This window comes from Chrysoperla carnea, chromosome 2, assembly GCF_905475395.1.
Source record: "Chrysoperla carnea chromosome 2, inChrCarn1.1, whole genome shotgun sequence".
NCBI classification, from domain to species: domain Eukaryota; kingdom Metazoa; phylum Arthropoda; class Insecta; order Neuroptera; family Chrysopidae; genus Chrysoperla; species Chrysoperla carnea.
The window spans coordinates 21,748,899-21,767,466 of record NC_058338.1 but is presented as its reverse complement, the minus strand read 5'-3'; the positions used below and the strand labels follow the sequence as shown (position 1 = coordinate 21,767,466).

At 26.9% G+C, this 18,568-nt stretch overlaps 1 protein-coding gene across 2 annotated transcripts in view; it reads right to left on the bottom strand.

The window, feature by feature from the left end:
• Nucleotides 1-16,933, bottom strand: part of LOC123293790 (collagen alpha-2(IV) chain-like) — a 54,813-nt gene extending 37,880 nt beyond the window's left edge. For both annotated transcript variants that reach the window (XM_044874701.1, XM_044874699.1), the window contains exon 1: nt 16,720-16,933. In XM_044874701.1, coding sequence (XP_044730636.1) covers nt 16,720-16,746 — 27 coding nt within the window. In that variant the 5' untranslated portion in view covers nt 16,747-16,933. The remainder of the gene's footprint in view (nt 1-16,719) is intronic.
• Nucleotides 16,934-18,568: the final 1,635 nt, after the last annotated feature.

Below are 18,568 nucleotides of genomic sequence, written 5' to 3'. Positions count from 1 at the left end.
GACAAAGATAAGAGGTAGAATAAACTTAAACTTAGTAATGTAAAAAAAGTTTAAAAAAAAACAAGATAATAACGTATGTAGAATTTCAGCCTATTCTGATTCCGAAGAAGCATTTTGGAAAAAGTTTATTTTTTATAAGGTAGAACTTACTAATAATTAAGGTTAATCAATTTTTTGAACCTTAGTCAAGTTTTCAAAAAAGTAGTCATTGAAACCAAAGAATTCTGTGTAAACAGAGCTTTGAATGTTTAAATTTATAAAATTCAACTTTTTGTTAGCGGTGATAAATCTGTACAGCACTTTTGAAACTCTTTGTATTTGAAATACTAATAGTTGAAAACCAGTATGCTGTAAGAATCCTACTAAAGTAAGTAAGAATACAAAACAAGTAAGAAGAAAATTGATAGAGAATTTAACACTTAGATACTGTAAAATTATTATTATTTATGAAGGTCGTTTATTTCACATATTGTATGAAAACTAAATAAAAATAAGAATACTTAGACATTCATAATAAACTTGACTAGCCAGCCAATATTTTGATTGCATCTGGTAGACCGTAAGTCCATAATAAAGATTAATGATTCGAAGTTTCCAGGATTTTTTTTGCCTACCATTTTGAGGATTGGTAAAGGATAATTAAGAAAATCGTCAAAGTAAAGTATTAAAGGGTTTTAAAATTGGTTCGACTATCGCCGGAAAATTGTTTGTGTTCGACTATCCGGAAATTTATTTATAGCCAAAATTAGCCTTTCTCTAGACACAGGGTGCTGATTTTCAATATAAGCTAAAGATCTTTCAAGATTAAGACTTATGGTAATAAATTATGAAAACCAGAAGTAAAGATATTTGTGTGGCATCACTCCTCAATAATGTTATGCAGTTTTTTTACGCCTTCGATAGTCGCAAACTTCTTCCCTTATTTTCATTCGCATTCTGTCGTCAGTATAATATTTTTTTCGACTTCCTTTTAAGATATACAGTAAAAAACCAAATTTCCAGATTTTTTTTTTATGAATGAACTTTGTCAATCCTCAAAATGAGAGACAAAAGTAATTATGAAAATTTCTCTTCATTATGAGCTCACGGTCTATCTTATTTATACCCATAAATTAACGAAATAACATATTTTTTATATATATTAAATATATAAATTGAATATTTTTTCAATCAGATAATAATGTCTTATTAATCAGTTATATTGGTTTTATTGGTTTCTTGTATTGTTATAAATTGTTGTAGTGTAAAAGTGTTTTATGAATCATGAACTTAAATTTATCAGATTATTATTTATTTAATATAAACTGACCTTAAAAGTGTTACACCTAATCATATATTTGAATTGAACTATATTTTAAAATTCTTAGCATATGTAAATTGACGTGAGCCGGCAAAATTTCTGTGATTTATCTTTAAAATTTCTATTTTTATCGTTTCGTTTTTTGTGCTTCGGGGAGTTTTTTGCCTTGTCTGTTTAAAGAAAGTCATTGACAATAAAATATTTAAAAACAAATTGCAAGAAGTATTTAATTGAACTATAGCTGGCGGAAGAGTTAGCGAAAACAGTTTTGTTAAAGATATAAGAAATAAGAAAATGGAAACATGAAATCTCAAAAATCCATTTCCATAAATTTGACACTCGAACCAATTCTGCAAACGGGACAAATTGAAGAGGCGCAAAGAAATAATATAACTTATTAAGGATATTATAATACAATTGCCATAAATTTTTTCCTTAAATTCGATTAAGGAATGCGCTCTTAAAATTTGTATTTCGAATCAAATCATATTACCTATATATAAAAGTAAAATATTTGTTTAGTTCAGCCAAATAAAAATATGAAATCATTCAAATAATATGAAACGGACTATAATATTATAAATAACAGATTAAGTATTTAATTAGACTAATAATTTCATAATAAATGACTTATTTATGACATATATAAGTTTATTGAAATATAATTTTATTACCGATTTAACTTAACCTTTAGTTTAAATAGTTCGGTAATTTGGATGTCAAGGTAGAACGTTAAATGTCAATTTCTTTAATAAACGATTTTTTTTATTGTATTAACCCTCTTTTTTACAGACATAATTGTCTCCTTGTACTTTTTCCCCAATTATTTATGTCCGATTTTATTTATTAATAAATTGAAACCTTCATATATTGGTTTTTTTTACAATTTTAAAACCTTCATATCGTTACTTCGAAAAACAATAAAATTTTATTAAGCATAGCCTACCCATCTGAAATTCATCAAAATCCTATACTCACTGTATTTTTTGTACATAATTTAGGTTAGGTTAGGTTATATTAGCTGTCCATGAAGGACACACTTAGGCTATAGAGCCCATTGTGATACCATATATGTGTTTTACCACCTTTCCACTGATAATTTCATTTATCAGCTCCTTAATTTCAGAGGTCGAGTGCACCTCCTTCATGCATTTACCATGCACTACACCAGCCCATCACAACTATTAACTAATATCGAATCGAGCTAATAGCATTTGCTTTTCCAATAATAATTGGTTATATTGTAGGACCTTCATTTAATACATAGCACGTATATTTTTTTGTGGTTTCAATATTTTAACCTTTCGTTGGCCTTCAGCCAAAATTGAACAATAAAATAAAGTTATATAACTGGATTTATTATAACAAAATATTGCATTTTTATAATTCAATTTTTATGAATCATTGTATAAATAAATATAGGTCACATATATTTCTTCATATGATTTTATTGGCGACCATTACCATAGATTATAATATACTAAACTTCAGTGACTGTATATGGAATAAAACACTTCATTTATCCATGGTTATATTTTCCTTCTCATGAAATTTTTTAAAATAAAAACTGCCCGTAGGTCTTCTTTAATTTTATATCATTTTGATATCATGTCTATGCTACTCAAAATTCGTAACAGAAGAGCTGCGTTATTTATAAAACTAAGCGTTTAGAGCAAAAATCACACGAGTACTGTTTTCATTAACCCCCCCCTCTAATCCCTTGTTTATCTGTCGATTTTTCTCATTAATGATCTTGACCTTTCAAATACCGAAACCATTCTGGATACCAAATTTTCATTACATTTCATTACTTGGCTGAAATTTACTTTGATTATGTTAATACAAAATAACTATATTTTACAATAATTTATCATATTATATAATGTACAATGGTGGATCGCCCCATTCACCTCAATCACCTACTGAGTTGCCTCCAGTGTATATTTTATCTTTAAAAGTATCTTACCCTTCTTTATATATTTTCCTAGTGTTACGTATTCGTGACTTATGAAATAGATAATAATGTCCGTGTTTAAAATGTACAAGGATAGGTATATAATAATTTTTAACACGTGAAAATTTAATTTATATAATTTTCACGATGCTACTAATTCCAGTTTTTCTTTGTATTAACATATCTTCTAACCGTACGTAATTTCATAATTATTGAGAATTAAATGTTTTATATGTAAGTTTGAAAAAAGAAGTGAAAGAAACCGCTTTGTAAATATTGCCAATGAAATTTTATATATAAATATATACCGTATGTTCACTGTGTTCAATATATACGAACGAAGTTATTCAAATCAAAGAAATTTGAATTTTATTAGAATCTAGGTGTTTTGAAACATTTTTCAAGACTAATTTTTGGTTTGGTTAGACTCGGTTAGGTTATATTGGCTGTCTACAAGAGACACATTTAGGCTATAGAGTTCATTGTGATACCTGATATGTATATATGTTTTACCAACTTTTCTGCTGATAATTTAATTTATCAACTTCTCAATTATTTTAGGAGGCTGAGTGCACCTCTTTCATGCATATACCGAGCATGCAATCACAAAAAAAAATTTTGTGTTGGGATTTGATGAAACTCAGTGGATGGGGTAATTTGATCCAAAAAATATAAAAATTGGGTTAATTTAATGATTGGATGCAGAGTTTCTGAGATATCGCAATATTTGTATCGATTTTAGTCTGTATCTCATAAACTATTCGACCAGTCAACAAATGCACCCGATTTTTGTACTTTTTGGGTCAAAATTACCTTATATACCGAGTTTTATCGAAATTGGCGATCGAAAATCGAAAGAAACGCAAACAAAAATTGCAAAACTTCATTTTAAAAAAAAGTTCCCCACCGAAAAATTAACATCCATAAAATTGTGAACAAAAGGGAGGGCTATAACGTGATAGTCTTTGCTTTAAAAAAGAGAAATTGCCCAGCAAAGCGGGCGGTTATCTGCTAGTTTAGTATAAATGTGAATTATTCAACATGTATATCGTTACTGTATATTAAATACTGTATGTATACATTGAAAGATCACTTATACAACATTAAATCATCAACATAATTAAAATACTATGATATTAACTTTAAATATATACAAATAAAAAAAATTGAATACCATAAGTAAGATTAAAGTCTTCATTTTTTATTTTAATCGAAGAATCAACAAAAATGTGGTTATTATTTGTGAGTACAAGATGTACCAAACAAAATGTAAACATGAATTATTTTTGTCTTATTTTCTAAACGAGTTGTTGATGTTTCTATAAAAAGCAAATATTTCTTGAATCAACGATCTCTAGAAAATAAGTATTAGAGTCTAGTAAGTATTAGAATATTTATTTACCACCATATTTTTTTGCAAGTAGTACTTTTTTTACAGTATAGTCAATTGCAAGAAATCCAATTCATATGACGTTTGGAGGAACAATTTCAAAGATAAGACATTTTCGCTTATTTGATATCAACTTAAATATAAGAGCTCATAAGTCTAAAATTAATTCGGACCATTTTAGATCTTGACTTTAGAACTTCTTGTATATCGATGAAAATATGTAAAATTAAATCAATAAACAAATGAATTGGTGTGTCAAGTCTTGTATTATTATTTAATGCACTCAGTATACAAATAGTATATACAATGTCATTATTATTTTCTAAACACTTCATCAATAAATTTATCATTTATAATAAATTATTATTGATTTTTGTCAATTTTTTTTTTATAAATAATAAAATATCATGTCTGAAGAAAAACCATTCTAAACAAGAATCGATACCTATCTTTCTTCAATATCAGTTTATCTTTAATTTCAGAGAGACGTTTAGACTACACAGACTAATTTTTTAGCCCTGGAAAATATCTTATTTCATTGGAAAATTTTGTGTTAATCAGATATTTTCAAAAAAGTTAAAAAAAAAACCCTATTATTATAACCCTAACTATTGACCGTTTCGATATTGAGATATAATAACGCAAAGTTAATCAATTTTATTATTGATATTGGTATTGAAAAGTTAAAACATCCTATTAAATTTCTCTGCAATTATTTTGTTAGCGAGGTTTTAAGAAAATACACTCATTACCCTTCTTTACACCACTAGTGTCCTTTTCTTCACTCTCTAAACAGTCTAAACTTTGGTAATTATAAAATAATTTTTTGTATTGTATATATACTTTGAATTATTATTTTTAAAAGGATCTTAAATTTTACCTACATAGCCCCTTTTAGGTGACTTTAATTTATTGTTGTAGGTACCTTGGATATTCATTGATTTAAACCTATATAATGGTTTTCAATTATTTTATTGATGATTTAATTAATAAAAATATTGCAAAATAAAATATTATAGGCAGTTTCTTTATAAGGCCAAGTTTATTACTTATTATTTAAAGATATAAACTCTAATTACTGAAATTATTTATTTATGTGTATATAGGTACGCGATTTTTATTTATAGGTACGTTATGCGCACGAGGTTAAAGGGCATTTTTGTAAAATTATAGAGACATCTATTACTCAGAATTGCAGTATTAATAACTTCTAAAAAATTAAATTTTTTGTTAGCTGTATGGGCTTTTTTTGGAAAATTATATTTTTTCTAGGATGCTGAGAATAAAAAAAATATTCATTTCCTTTTATCACAACAGATTTACTTGAAGAATCGATAATGCGTTAATTGAGGGGTAGTAGGCATGATATTCTGGCTCAAAAGAAGGGGTAGTAAGGCAATAAAAGAGAAAAGGAGTAAGGATGATAAAAACCGCGATGATAATGACTCGAGATCTGTCAAATTGTCATTTTACCTTTTTTTCCTTTCAAACAAGTTTATCTTTAATGTCTTTGAAATATTTTCTTCTTCTTCTTGATGCTCCTCCGAAAACGTTTTCGTTTTTCATTCACTCGTAAAATCACCTCCCCTTACTACCGTTCTGATTCCTCGAATTGTTGATTTGTCAAGTGAATTTTGCAATAAAACCTGACGTGACAAAAGTTATATTGTGCATAATATACTTCTAGTATTCTAATTCTATTCTAAGTTTTGAAAAGTTACAAACTTCTTGAAAAAGATTACATTATAGAATTACCAACGTAATTCGTTAGTCAAATGTGCATTAAAAGATAATGGATACACTATAACCATAACACTATATATAATTTCAATAGTTAAAGTGGAGACTGCAATGCGTACATAAGCACTAAACCCACACCAGTAAAGTAATGGTATATCAAAGCCTTTTTAGCATTTGGTATATCAAAGCATTTTTAACGGAACACGGATCTAAAAAATATTCAAGAACATGGTTTATTGTACGTTCAATGCTCTGTTTTAAAATATTATCCTAAATTAACCGAAATTCTCTTTTAAATAAAATTAAAGCACAGATAAAGATCTATAAATATTTTTTATAAATATATAAATTTTTTAAATTTTTGTAGAAAATAAGTCTAAAACCGGTATTAGTTTAAAAACTCATTTTGTCAATAGCTAAAATTTGAAATTTGAGTTTTCAAGGTTTCATTCTCAACTTGACGGTTATATGCAGATATAAACTCGTGGAACTAATCCCTGTGAACTTTCCAAGACCAAAAATTCCACTTGTACAGATGCTAAAAAGATAAGGTTTTTTTTAGGTAAGGTTAGTTAGCTTCCATATCACAGGAAAAATCATAAACTTTTTTTAATACCCGTTCTCAAAAGACAATTTTTTTATAATTGAAGAACACTTTTTAGAGCAATAATAGAAAGTTGATCAGCTCTATGTTTTAGTGATTGGATATCGGATCGCTACGGTGTACACTAATGGCAGTGCGTAAAATTTCGACAAAAACAGTACCGGTGACGGTTATAAGTTTTTCTAACAAATTACCCATTATTTGGAAATTTGATATAGCAGCACATTATTTATAGTCATAACAAACAATTTTTTAGAAAAAAATACAATTTTTTGTTTGTTTGAATAATTTTCAAATCCTCAAAAATAAATGATGCATAGCTAAATATCTATAAATAAAATATTAATTTTTCATATTAATGTAAGAATTTAATACAATAATATTTTATTCTCATGTGCGTCATTTCAAGTTTGTCCAATGACATTTAATTTATTTTGTAACTGGTTTTTATATATTATTCATTAAATATCTAGAAATCTATGGCTAAAAAATTTGATGATTGTGGATACTACATGACTTCCTTGTACGATTATCAAATAGTCAAAAATTGTTTCAGCGAAAATCAAAATGCATACCTGAATTGAAATCTGAAAAATCGAAAATTTTCAATGTTGCTACTTATAAGGAAAATAATAATTAAAGGAAAAATTTACAACTAGGCGCAGTAATAATCCTTCATTTATATATAATTAAGTACATGTAATATACATATATGTAAATAATTACACATATGTACGGAAAAGAGGCTCAGAGGTGTTCGTGTGATCTAAATCGACTTTAGAACGTTTGGCTTCTGACTAGTAGGTTTCGGGTTCGAATCCAGACAGCGGAAGTGTCTGAGCAATTATAATTAATAGGACGGTAAAATTGATCACACTGCTGTCGCTTGGATAAGATCGATGTAACCGACTTCACCCACATCATAAAAATTTATTGTGTATTGGATGTAGTTAAAATAAAATAAAATTAATAAAGATTAAAAGAATAAAGATGTTGGTGGCCTCTGTTATAGATAGATATCTGAACGCCAACGCTAGTCAAAATGAATTAAGACATGTTCAAAATAAATATTTTATAGAACCATGTCCCGTTACTGTAGTTCGGCATTTTTAGAAACCATACAAGGCTTTGGATACTAATATCATTGATTTAATGGTGTGGGTTTACTTCTTATGTATGTATCGCAGTCTCTCTAGTAAAACTATTTAAATTATATGGTGTTATGGAAATAGTCAGTATATCCGATATTCGAGTTGATTAATACCTTCAATTTTGTGTAATATTTATTGCACTTTTAACTAACATTGATGTTGCTCTTGTATTGAACTAAATACCGAATGTTTTATTAAAAAATCTCCTTTACTTTATGATACATGGGAGTTAAAAATGTATAGATATAAATTTGTTAAAATTTTTGTTACAAGAAAAATACTCTTTAAATCTGTAGTTTATTGGTTTCAGACGTATTATTGACATAAAATTATTCCTAATTATCTGATACAACACGACATTGAAAATTATTATATTTGAAAATTTGTAATCATGTTTATATAATCATGATTTTAATCATATTTTGTTTATATAAAAATACCTATCTATAATTTTCTAAATATTAGGTAGATTAGATCGAAAACATTGAAAATGGCAATTATTATTATTGGTGTAATAAATTAAAAAATAAATAATTAGAAAAAATCAAAAACCCCACTTTTTTATTTATTTTGTATTTAACATAAAATTTAATATATTTTTGTTTTTTTGTAATCCCCTTTTATTTTCCTTTTCTGTGATACCCTACTCGATCGGTTCGGTTAATTTTTAATTAACGTATTAATATTTCGGGCGTAAAATTAGCCCTTTTTTAGGATCTTTTGGGTTTTTAAGACGAATATAATAATACTATAACTGTTGTAATCCATCGAGCCTTAAGACATAAGGAGTAATTTACAAATAAATATACATGTATATAAGATACGCTCGATAAACATAACCACTCCTTGACAGTTGGGTAAAAATATAGAATTTTTTAAAAATTTAGGAATTTGTATTGATCATTGTAAAATTTATTATTTCCCACTGCTTTTATCATTAAAATAAAAAACCTGTTTATTATTTACACTCGACTAAATGATTCTGTTCTCGTTCTCGATTCTGTTGGAACAAAACAATTTTTTTTCAATTTTTATTCAGCCATATTAAAACGTGTTTATTATATGGTGTATTAGACAAGTTAGTTCATCATATAACATACTAAATATATTAGTTTGCTGGTAATTCAAGTTGACTACAATTTTATAACAACATTAGTCATATATTTCTGACACACAGACAAAAAAGTCATAAAAAGTCAAATAATGCTTAATTAATACGGAAATTAATACCGGAGTCTTATAAAAACATCTTATATAATTATTTACAACATTCATACTTATATGTTTTCTAATCAATGTTTAATTTCCAAACTTAACAAGACCCAAGATACACTGTGGAGTAAAATAATCGTGTCATCTCAAAGTTTTTGAGATAATTGCTATGCAGATGTTTTTACAACAAAAATAAATGCAATTAAAAACAACAAAATTAGGCAATGGTGATTGAAAAAAATAATTTATCAAAACTAAAAATTAACTATGGAAAATATAAAGGAATTATTAAAAAAATGAATACGAGAAAAACAATTCAAAATGAAAGCCCCCACTTGAAAAATTATATATCATTTTCTTAATTTCTAAACAATATTAAAGCATATTTAAAGAACAGAAATTTATTCAAGCTCATTTTTTACAAATATGTCAAAAATTGGTGTAGGCGTAGTGGTCAGTGGTGTGGGCGTGGTGTAGTAGTAGTTAAGTGGTTGTAGATGAAAATTTAGTACCTAATTAGTTAATCTATGTAAGGCTATCGCTATCGCTATTGATAAAGGCGTGCCTTTTATGTGTGGAGTCTGGGAAATTTTTTAATTCGCTACCAGCCAAACGGTGATGAATATTATTATTTTTCTACCAAGAAGAAGAATTGAAAACAAATGATTGGATAAAAAACTTGATTTTTTTATATGCAGTTTAAATTTGTTTAAATGAATTCTGAAAATTTGAAGGATTTTGACCGATTACTTAATATGAAAGCATATTTTGATAATTTCTCTCTGATTTGACACCAGCAAAAAAATATCTAATTTAGCGACTTAATTAAAGATTAACGATAAAATAATTTAAGAAATACCTAAACACTTTTTATACCTCACAAATGAAATATATCAGAGTAAATTAAGTTTAGTCTCATATTTTTAACGCTTAGAAATGTTGCTGCAACAAACAAAATTTTGGTATAGGTGTTCATAAAATCACCTTATATTAATAAGGTGATTTTCGTTTGTCTGTACGCTGCTCTGTTGAAATTTTTATAGCGTGTTCAGGAAGTTAATTTAAAAAAAATTGATAATCGGAGTTAAAAATTTTATGAATAACCCTGCTTAAATAATTTAATCTACTCTGCTCGTACTTTTAAAAATATATATTTTTACAATTTGTCTATAGGTGTAACATCTTAAAAACAGTTTCACATTGCATAACAAAAACAAACTATTAAATTATAAAACTTTGAACAATAGTTTTATTTTATTTTTTTAAATTTAGACAAGAGTACTCCATTATTATATTATCTGCATATTTATTTATTTATTTAAAAATAGTATAAAATTAAATAAAATATAAACGCAAATAAATATTAAATTGAATGATGCGTTAAATATAAACAAAAATTACTTGAATATAATAGCATTAATATTATTTATTTTACAAAATATACTATTCAGTAATGTGTTACGTATCGAATTAGTGTTTTGGAATCGAATTTTTTCAAGTTGTATTAATAAAGGGAAGAGGTTTGTTAAAAGAATAGTGCAAATTAATTATAAAATCATGAGATTCGATTAAAATTAAAATTGAAACAAGCAATGAAGAGGGCTTTGTCTCGTTAAATCACACTGTTTATCGACCGTAGGCGGAATGGATTCCAACCGTTACAACAAATATTTGTTAAGATATTCCCATAGTCCATTTCAGTGCGATAAGCACTGAATATCTCTCATCCGGATAATCACAATAACGTTAATTAGAGAGATTCATTATGTATATTAACTAATAAGTCTATATCTGAGTATATTTTTACAAATCATATCATTTTATAGGGCAGAAATTTGAGTGGTGTTTGAAATATGTTACAATGAAAATTACGCTGCAATGTTTAAAATTGATGAAAATCACTTGATCATGATATCTTAATTTCTATACGTTGACAGTTGCAATGCCTTTGAAACTAACTTTTTTCGTTTGAAGAATTTTACTCGATTAAACTTATTTTCCGAGTTTCACGTACATGGCAAGTTATACAAAAACATCCGCTATATATATTTGTGTTTTCTTAATTTTGAATATGCCTATTATGCTCATATTATGCTGAAATTATATTACATAACATATTTTTGTGTTTGTACACCCGATAAATTAACATCTTAACCATATAATTAAAACATCACATTCGTTCGGATATTGTGATATGGTGCTGTGATTGCGTGACATGTGCTCTTTTACCCGGAAATAAATAAATAACAAAACGTTTATTATATTGTTATTTTAGATGTTGTTGTTGTTGTTATTTTATTTATTGTTGTAAAGCTTGAATTAGTTAATATTTAACATTGCAATAAATAAATAAACTTTATATTGAATTATAAATCTAAATAGTAGACGTGAACGCCAGACATCTTCTATAGGCGATTCAATTGAAAGAAAAACAGAACAAACATTATTAATAAAATAAAGTTCAAAAACTAAAATCTCGACGACAACAAAATCACTGTCTAAAAAGTATGAATCTAAAAAATATTATCATCTGAAATAGTTATTATTAGTAATCTCGTCATTACAGAAGGATGAGCGTGATTTTGTCGTTGTTGGGGTTTTAGTTTTTGAATTTTATTTGATATAAATTACTTTGGGAATATAATTTAATGTGACGTTACAAAGCCTATATACAGTGAACGATCAGGTTGATTCGAACGCCATTGCTTAGTAATAAACGGCAATTTTATGCTGGTTTCCTCAATCAAAAAATTCTCATAAACGAGAACAACGTGGTTTTTTGACGAAAAATTTCAGAAAAAATAAATTTACCATGCTGAGCCTAATTAAGCCACTTTATAAAGTTGCCAATCGCAACTATTACTGACGACCACGGGCGGTATATGCTTAATGATTTTATTACTACTTATATTGTCATACAATTTTACGACTGAAATATTACTAATTGGCTGTTGAAATTTTATGAAATGGTGGTATTATTTATATATTTAATGGGTTGTTTCATTTTCTTGACATCTTCAAGGAATTTCTGAATTGTGATTACGTAATTTTCTTAAATGTATTGACGAACGTAAATTAAAACGTTTATGGTGTAATTAGAATTAACTATCAAAAAGTTCAAAAAATTACAACCGATATTCAACGAAGTTCATTTAGACTTTTAGTCTAACAATTCCATACTTTTTTAATCATTATTTTTGCTATTCTTTACTTTTGGAATGTACTATCAAAAATTTAAAAGCAATGACCAAGTTTTCAAGCCCGTAAACCTGAATCTGTATCCTTGAATCATCTCGAAGTTATGATTTGGGTATTTTTAATTTTATGAAGAAAACTGTATCAAGGTGTCCATCTTACGCCTCTTCATGAACTCGCTGTTTATAAATAAAAGAAACCAGCGACATACAGCAACAGCTTAAAGATATGTAATAAAAAAAGTTGCAAAAAACAATAATTACAATCTTTGAATGTAGTGTACAACTTTTTTTAGATATTATAGTAATTATCTGTTTCAAACTAGGTACAATTAAATGTTTAGCGGTTCCATTAGTATGAATTTAATTCTTAAATAACAGTGATTATTAAATCATATTTTGATTATCATATTCCGTGTTTATTTATGAAAATTAATAGCCGTTAGATTTGTGTAGGCGTCTAGATTTAATTTTTTTAAGTTTGAAATAAATACTTACAATAAATTTTTATTTTAGAAGATGACTTATATGTGTTTTAGGGAAATGTCAAGGTTAATTTTTATAGATGATTTTTTCTGGTGAAATAGAATATAGAAGATATTTCCATAACTACCGCATTCGGACCATACTGTGCAAATTCTTAGAAGTTTTTCGACCAGAACCAGCATTAATATAAGATATATCTTCGTAAATTATCGTTGTTACTTGAGAATTTCTAATTTAAAATTAGGAAAATCTCGTTTTGCAAGTTTAATGTTCAAAAAGATGCAATAAAGAGATAAATTTTAGTTTTTGGACTTTTTTTAATTGATTAAAAAGGTAACATTTTTTGCCCGAATCATTTTCCCGATTCGAAAACTATATATTCTGTCTAAACTATTCGGCTTACAAAACAATGTTTCAAACAAAAAAAGGTTGTGAAAAAAAACCTAATTAGAGTCTTCGTCTAATGTGTGCCAATTATATGAAAATAGAGTGAATTTTTAATTGAACCTGTAAACTTTGTCGAATTCAATACCCGTATAAAATTGTGTGCCTTTGAAAGAAACTTTTTTCGTTTGAAACTTGAGCGTTTTTTCATCATACTATGTGTTACATCAATTGCTTTCAATTTATTAACACTCTGAAAATTTTAATTATAATGAGTTAAATTAAATAATTGCATTTATTAAAATGTAAGTTTATTTGAAAAGTAAGTGTACTATTAATAGGTGATTAAGTAATTGAGATAATTGTTTTTTAATAGCAATTGTAAACAAAATATTAAATGCATTGTAATTTGAATGACTGATAGATTTTAACATTTATGCATATCTGTTTGATTTATTGCTATTTTTATTTAATTGTCTTCAATAAAATTTGAATTATTTTACAATTTGCATTCAAAATGGCAAAAAGAGCTATAATATTTGGACAAGCCGTCCCCGACCTATAATGTTAGACAAAATAATTTATCAGTTTCTTGTTAAAATAACTAATAGTGGTTCCCTTAAATATTGCAAATATCGCAAGAAAATTGAAGAATATTTTCGTGCCATATACGACTAGATCGTACCACAAACGACATATTAAATTATTAATTTTAGTAAATTGTTGTATTAAAATAAATTTGAGCAATTTGGGATCTAAAAGATTTAAAAGTATTGATAAATTTGAGTATGTTTCTCCTTATATAATCTATCTAATAAAATTTTAAAAATTCCATTAATTAAATTATCATTCTTTTAATTAGCTTCTTAAATATAAGTAGGAAATTGCATTAATTCTCATTTAAATAAAAATGCATGTGTATTAAGTATTTGTTTAAACAATTAGTAATTACAAAGTTATTTCACATTAAGTTTATTAGATACTGTGTATAAGTATATACTTCACACGTATATCATAACTCATTTTAAATAATATTGAATAACAAAAAATTTTTTACAAAAATAATAATAATATAAACAATTGTACGCATTAAATAATAATTAAATAATATATATATACAATTCAATTAATTTAATTAAAATAATAACTACATGTAAAAACTTGTGAATTCATCAATTAAAATCTTTATTTTAAATTTTGTTCCAAAAAAATTTTGATTGTTTCATAATAATCCGAAAACTATCTACATAATAACCATTATTTAATTAACAATTTTTGAGTTATTATTAACATAAAACTTTGCGACCTCATTATGGGTTATTGGTTTTCACTCCAAAAATCAAATTAATAAATTAATTTACCAATTTAAAGAGTCAACAGAGCTTGATCATTAAAGTGTAATTTATTCAATGCAATCCTTCTTACTTATTTACTGAAAATATGATCAGTGGGTACTCAACACATTTTATGAGCGCTCATTGATTGACTATTTCGCAGAACGTAGCTAAAGACAGCCAAGCAACCTTCGTATTTTTTGTATGGGTCGGATTTAGGTAAAAATACTTTCGAAAATTCCAAATTGTTTATGCAGATATTAAAGTTATTAAACGGCTTTTTGATAATTTATAAAAAATTTAGTGTTAGTTCAAGCACAGATGTAAGTTCTCGGCGTTCATCACAGAGTTGAGTCCTCGTAAACTTTATTCTGTGCAGGCTATATACTATATTAGAAAGAGACTTGAACGTGAGTTTACTTAGGAGTCACTAATAATACAATTAAAGCCTGAAGAAAGAATTATATCGCATCTACAGAGGTCACTATTACCGATTTACCAAATTTTCGATTAGCTTAGAATATTAATCGAAAGAATTTTGGCCTATATTCAGAAAAAGCAATATCATACATTCAAAGATGACATTCATTTTTATTGAGCTTGTCCATTTTTAGTGGCAGTGCTCAAAATTTAAAAACAATTTATTCAATTATGTGGATTGATATCAAATACATCCGTTAATCTTTGTAATAAAAGTTTATGAAACATCCTATCGGAAATGAAGAGGTCTTTTAAGAACTATTATTGGTTGATTACTCATTGTCATAAGCAAAACTACCTAAATAATAGTAAAAAGTGATTCTAAATGATTGAATGGTAAAACCATAGATAAATTCATTCTGTATGTAAACAAAATAGATTTCAATTGACTGATTATTACATCAATTTTTTCTAATCTCTCTGTACTGTAAACAACAATAATACTATTAACACTTAAGTTGAATAATTAATGTGTACTTATCTGATTAACGCTCTTAGGTTTCAAGGACGCAATTTTTCTTGCATATTATTAAAATTTAACCCTATAATTCATTCTAATTATTTCCTGCAGGTGGTAAATATAACAAATTTTGAGGTCAAACACTTAGGTAAAATTCGTAATATGAATTAGAGAATAATTCCATTTCAACTCAATTCTGGAATGTATTCTCAGAAAAGTAATTTTTTGTACATTACAACTGAGATTAAATTATAAGTACTGTTTAACGCTCACATCAATCTGTCTCCTCATGTTGAAACGAATAGCTAGATATTACAGCAATTTGCTAGAGACTATCTGAGCTTCATGAGCTTTCATGGACTTTAACTTACAAACGAACTTTTAAGATTATTTTCAAAAAATTTCAAGGACTTATTTATCCAAAAGATCATTAATTAAAACATTCAATAATTTTAACATGGGAAAATTTATTTGAATTAGTTAATCAATAAAAAAAAATTTCAATATGAAGGCATTAAAAAAATTTATCAAATCAAGAAAAAATTTTTATTTACTAAGCTTAAACTTTACCCAACAATACTGGTTTCAGTTTACATCATAAAATCAGAAAAAACAAGATTTTTTTCCTATATCAATTTATCATGCGCATCCAAATTATGAAACGAAATTTTTTTTTGTAGAATTTGCAAACATAAAAAAAAGAATTTTTTCTACAAATTCCTTACTTGAACTGTAAAAAGAAATAAGTTACAACAGCACTAAAGGCGTGATAAATGTTATCGTCAAATAAATAATTATCACATGAAACTGAAACTGAAAAACTAAGCTCATATTTTTTTATGAATTTATAGGCAAAAATGAGAAACGGATCTTCCATTAGTCCAGGTCGAAACTGTATAATTTTAGATAGTAGGATAGCGAATTATTCGACTTCATTTTAGTCAAGTAGTAACTACTATCGCAGTTTTCGTTAAAATTTGTATGCTGCAAATTTTCACTTAAAACAAAAAATGCGGTAAATTCAACTTACCGTACTCCAACCGATTATCAAGTTCATTTTGATGGAAAAAATCACACTCTTAAATCACTGCATACAAAATAAAAAAATCACAACATGATTCACAGGAAAAAAACAAGGATACACTGTTCAAAAAAATGTTCAAAAAAAAATGGCACTATATATTTCCAATAATGGATATTTTTTGATCGGCTAAATATATATGATATAGTGCTCTCTTAATAAATATGTAAGCGGAGACTTACTGAAGTTAGATCACATATGACAATTCGTTTTTATAAGCAATTACATTTTGAAAAAAACATTTTTTTATTTTTTGTATGCCTATATGTATGTAATAAATAAAGATAGATATACTAATTTACATGCTAAAATTTTAATATGAACAGAAAGAGAAAGTGATTAAATCATAGGTATATACAAAACACGTTAAGAAGATATTATTAAACAATATGTGAATCTTCCAATTTCAAGATCCATTCATGTATATGAAGGTGGGGGAGATTATAGTGCAAGCGGTGATTTTACCTAAAGCTGTGAGATATATCATTCTTCTTTTTCGCCATCTCGTTTAAAGAACTTTAATTTTTACCCGACTGTCAAAGAGTCTTTATTTTTATCGGTTGTACCTTGTTTCATGAATGTATGTTTGCTTAAAAATTTCATTATTGCTCCATATATTTCAAACGGCTCGATGGATTTCGACAGCATTGGTATTGTTATATTCGGCTTAGAAACCCAAAAATTAACCAAACTTATCAAATAGGGTATTAAAATAAAGAAAGGCATTAAAAAGGGGTTACAAAAATATATAATTATGTTACATGATTATTAATAATAAATTGGTTTAAAAGTTTTAATATGATATAACAAGTCCAGTAGTTAACTATCGACTTTAACAGTCGGGGTCCATTAAAATCTAGACCAAAATCTAATAGACTAAAATCAAATTTTCTAAAAAGGGCCCCGATTGTTAAAGTCACTATATAAACTACTGAACTTGTTTCTTTCTTTTCAGATCTTATTTAACGCAGCAGATTTTTGATTTTTTAATTTGTGTTTTTATTATATTTTAGTGGCCCGGCTCAAAAAAGACCTTATTGTACTATACTATCTATACATTTTCACACTTCGCTGTGAAACATTGCGGTTGCATGGAAATAGATGAGAAATTTGTAAATTTTATAAAATATGATTTGATTTGACTCCCGATAAATGAGTTCACATTATTTAAACGTCTGAACTGATTGTCTGTTTAACAGTTTTGTACTGTGCACGATATGCTCCTTCATTTGACTCCCCACTTGGGTATATTTGAAAATATTCGATTGTTCATCCCCACTTCCACCCCTACTCTTCCGCCCTTGGGGATTAAAATTTAGATAAAAACCATCCTCGAAGCAGGTTGTCTATCGTGAAAAATTTGAGCTCAATCGATGCAGAACTTTTTGAGTTCTTGAACCATTCACAAACGAACATAATATAGTCTATATAATATATAGACTCAGCAAATCTATGAATCCATGAATCCATACTAAGAAATTTGAAACCATTTTTAAACAATACAGAAAAAATAATCTGAAAAATTTTAAATTCTTGAGCAATATTTTGCTAAGATTTTTTTTTTTTTGGCTTTATAGAACATAGTCCGAATAAATTTCACTCAAAAGGTATTGCAGAGGGGCTAGGACAAATCAATGAATAGAAGGTAATACATTTGAAGCTAGAGTTTTTCTTTTGGACGAGATGAATCCTAGAAAGGTAGGTACTGCAGAAGTGTTACGATGATGGTATTTTTTAATTGCAAAGCGTTTTCGAAACAAATGTTTAATTTGTGTTTTAAAACCTCTAATTTGAAGAT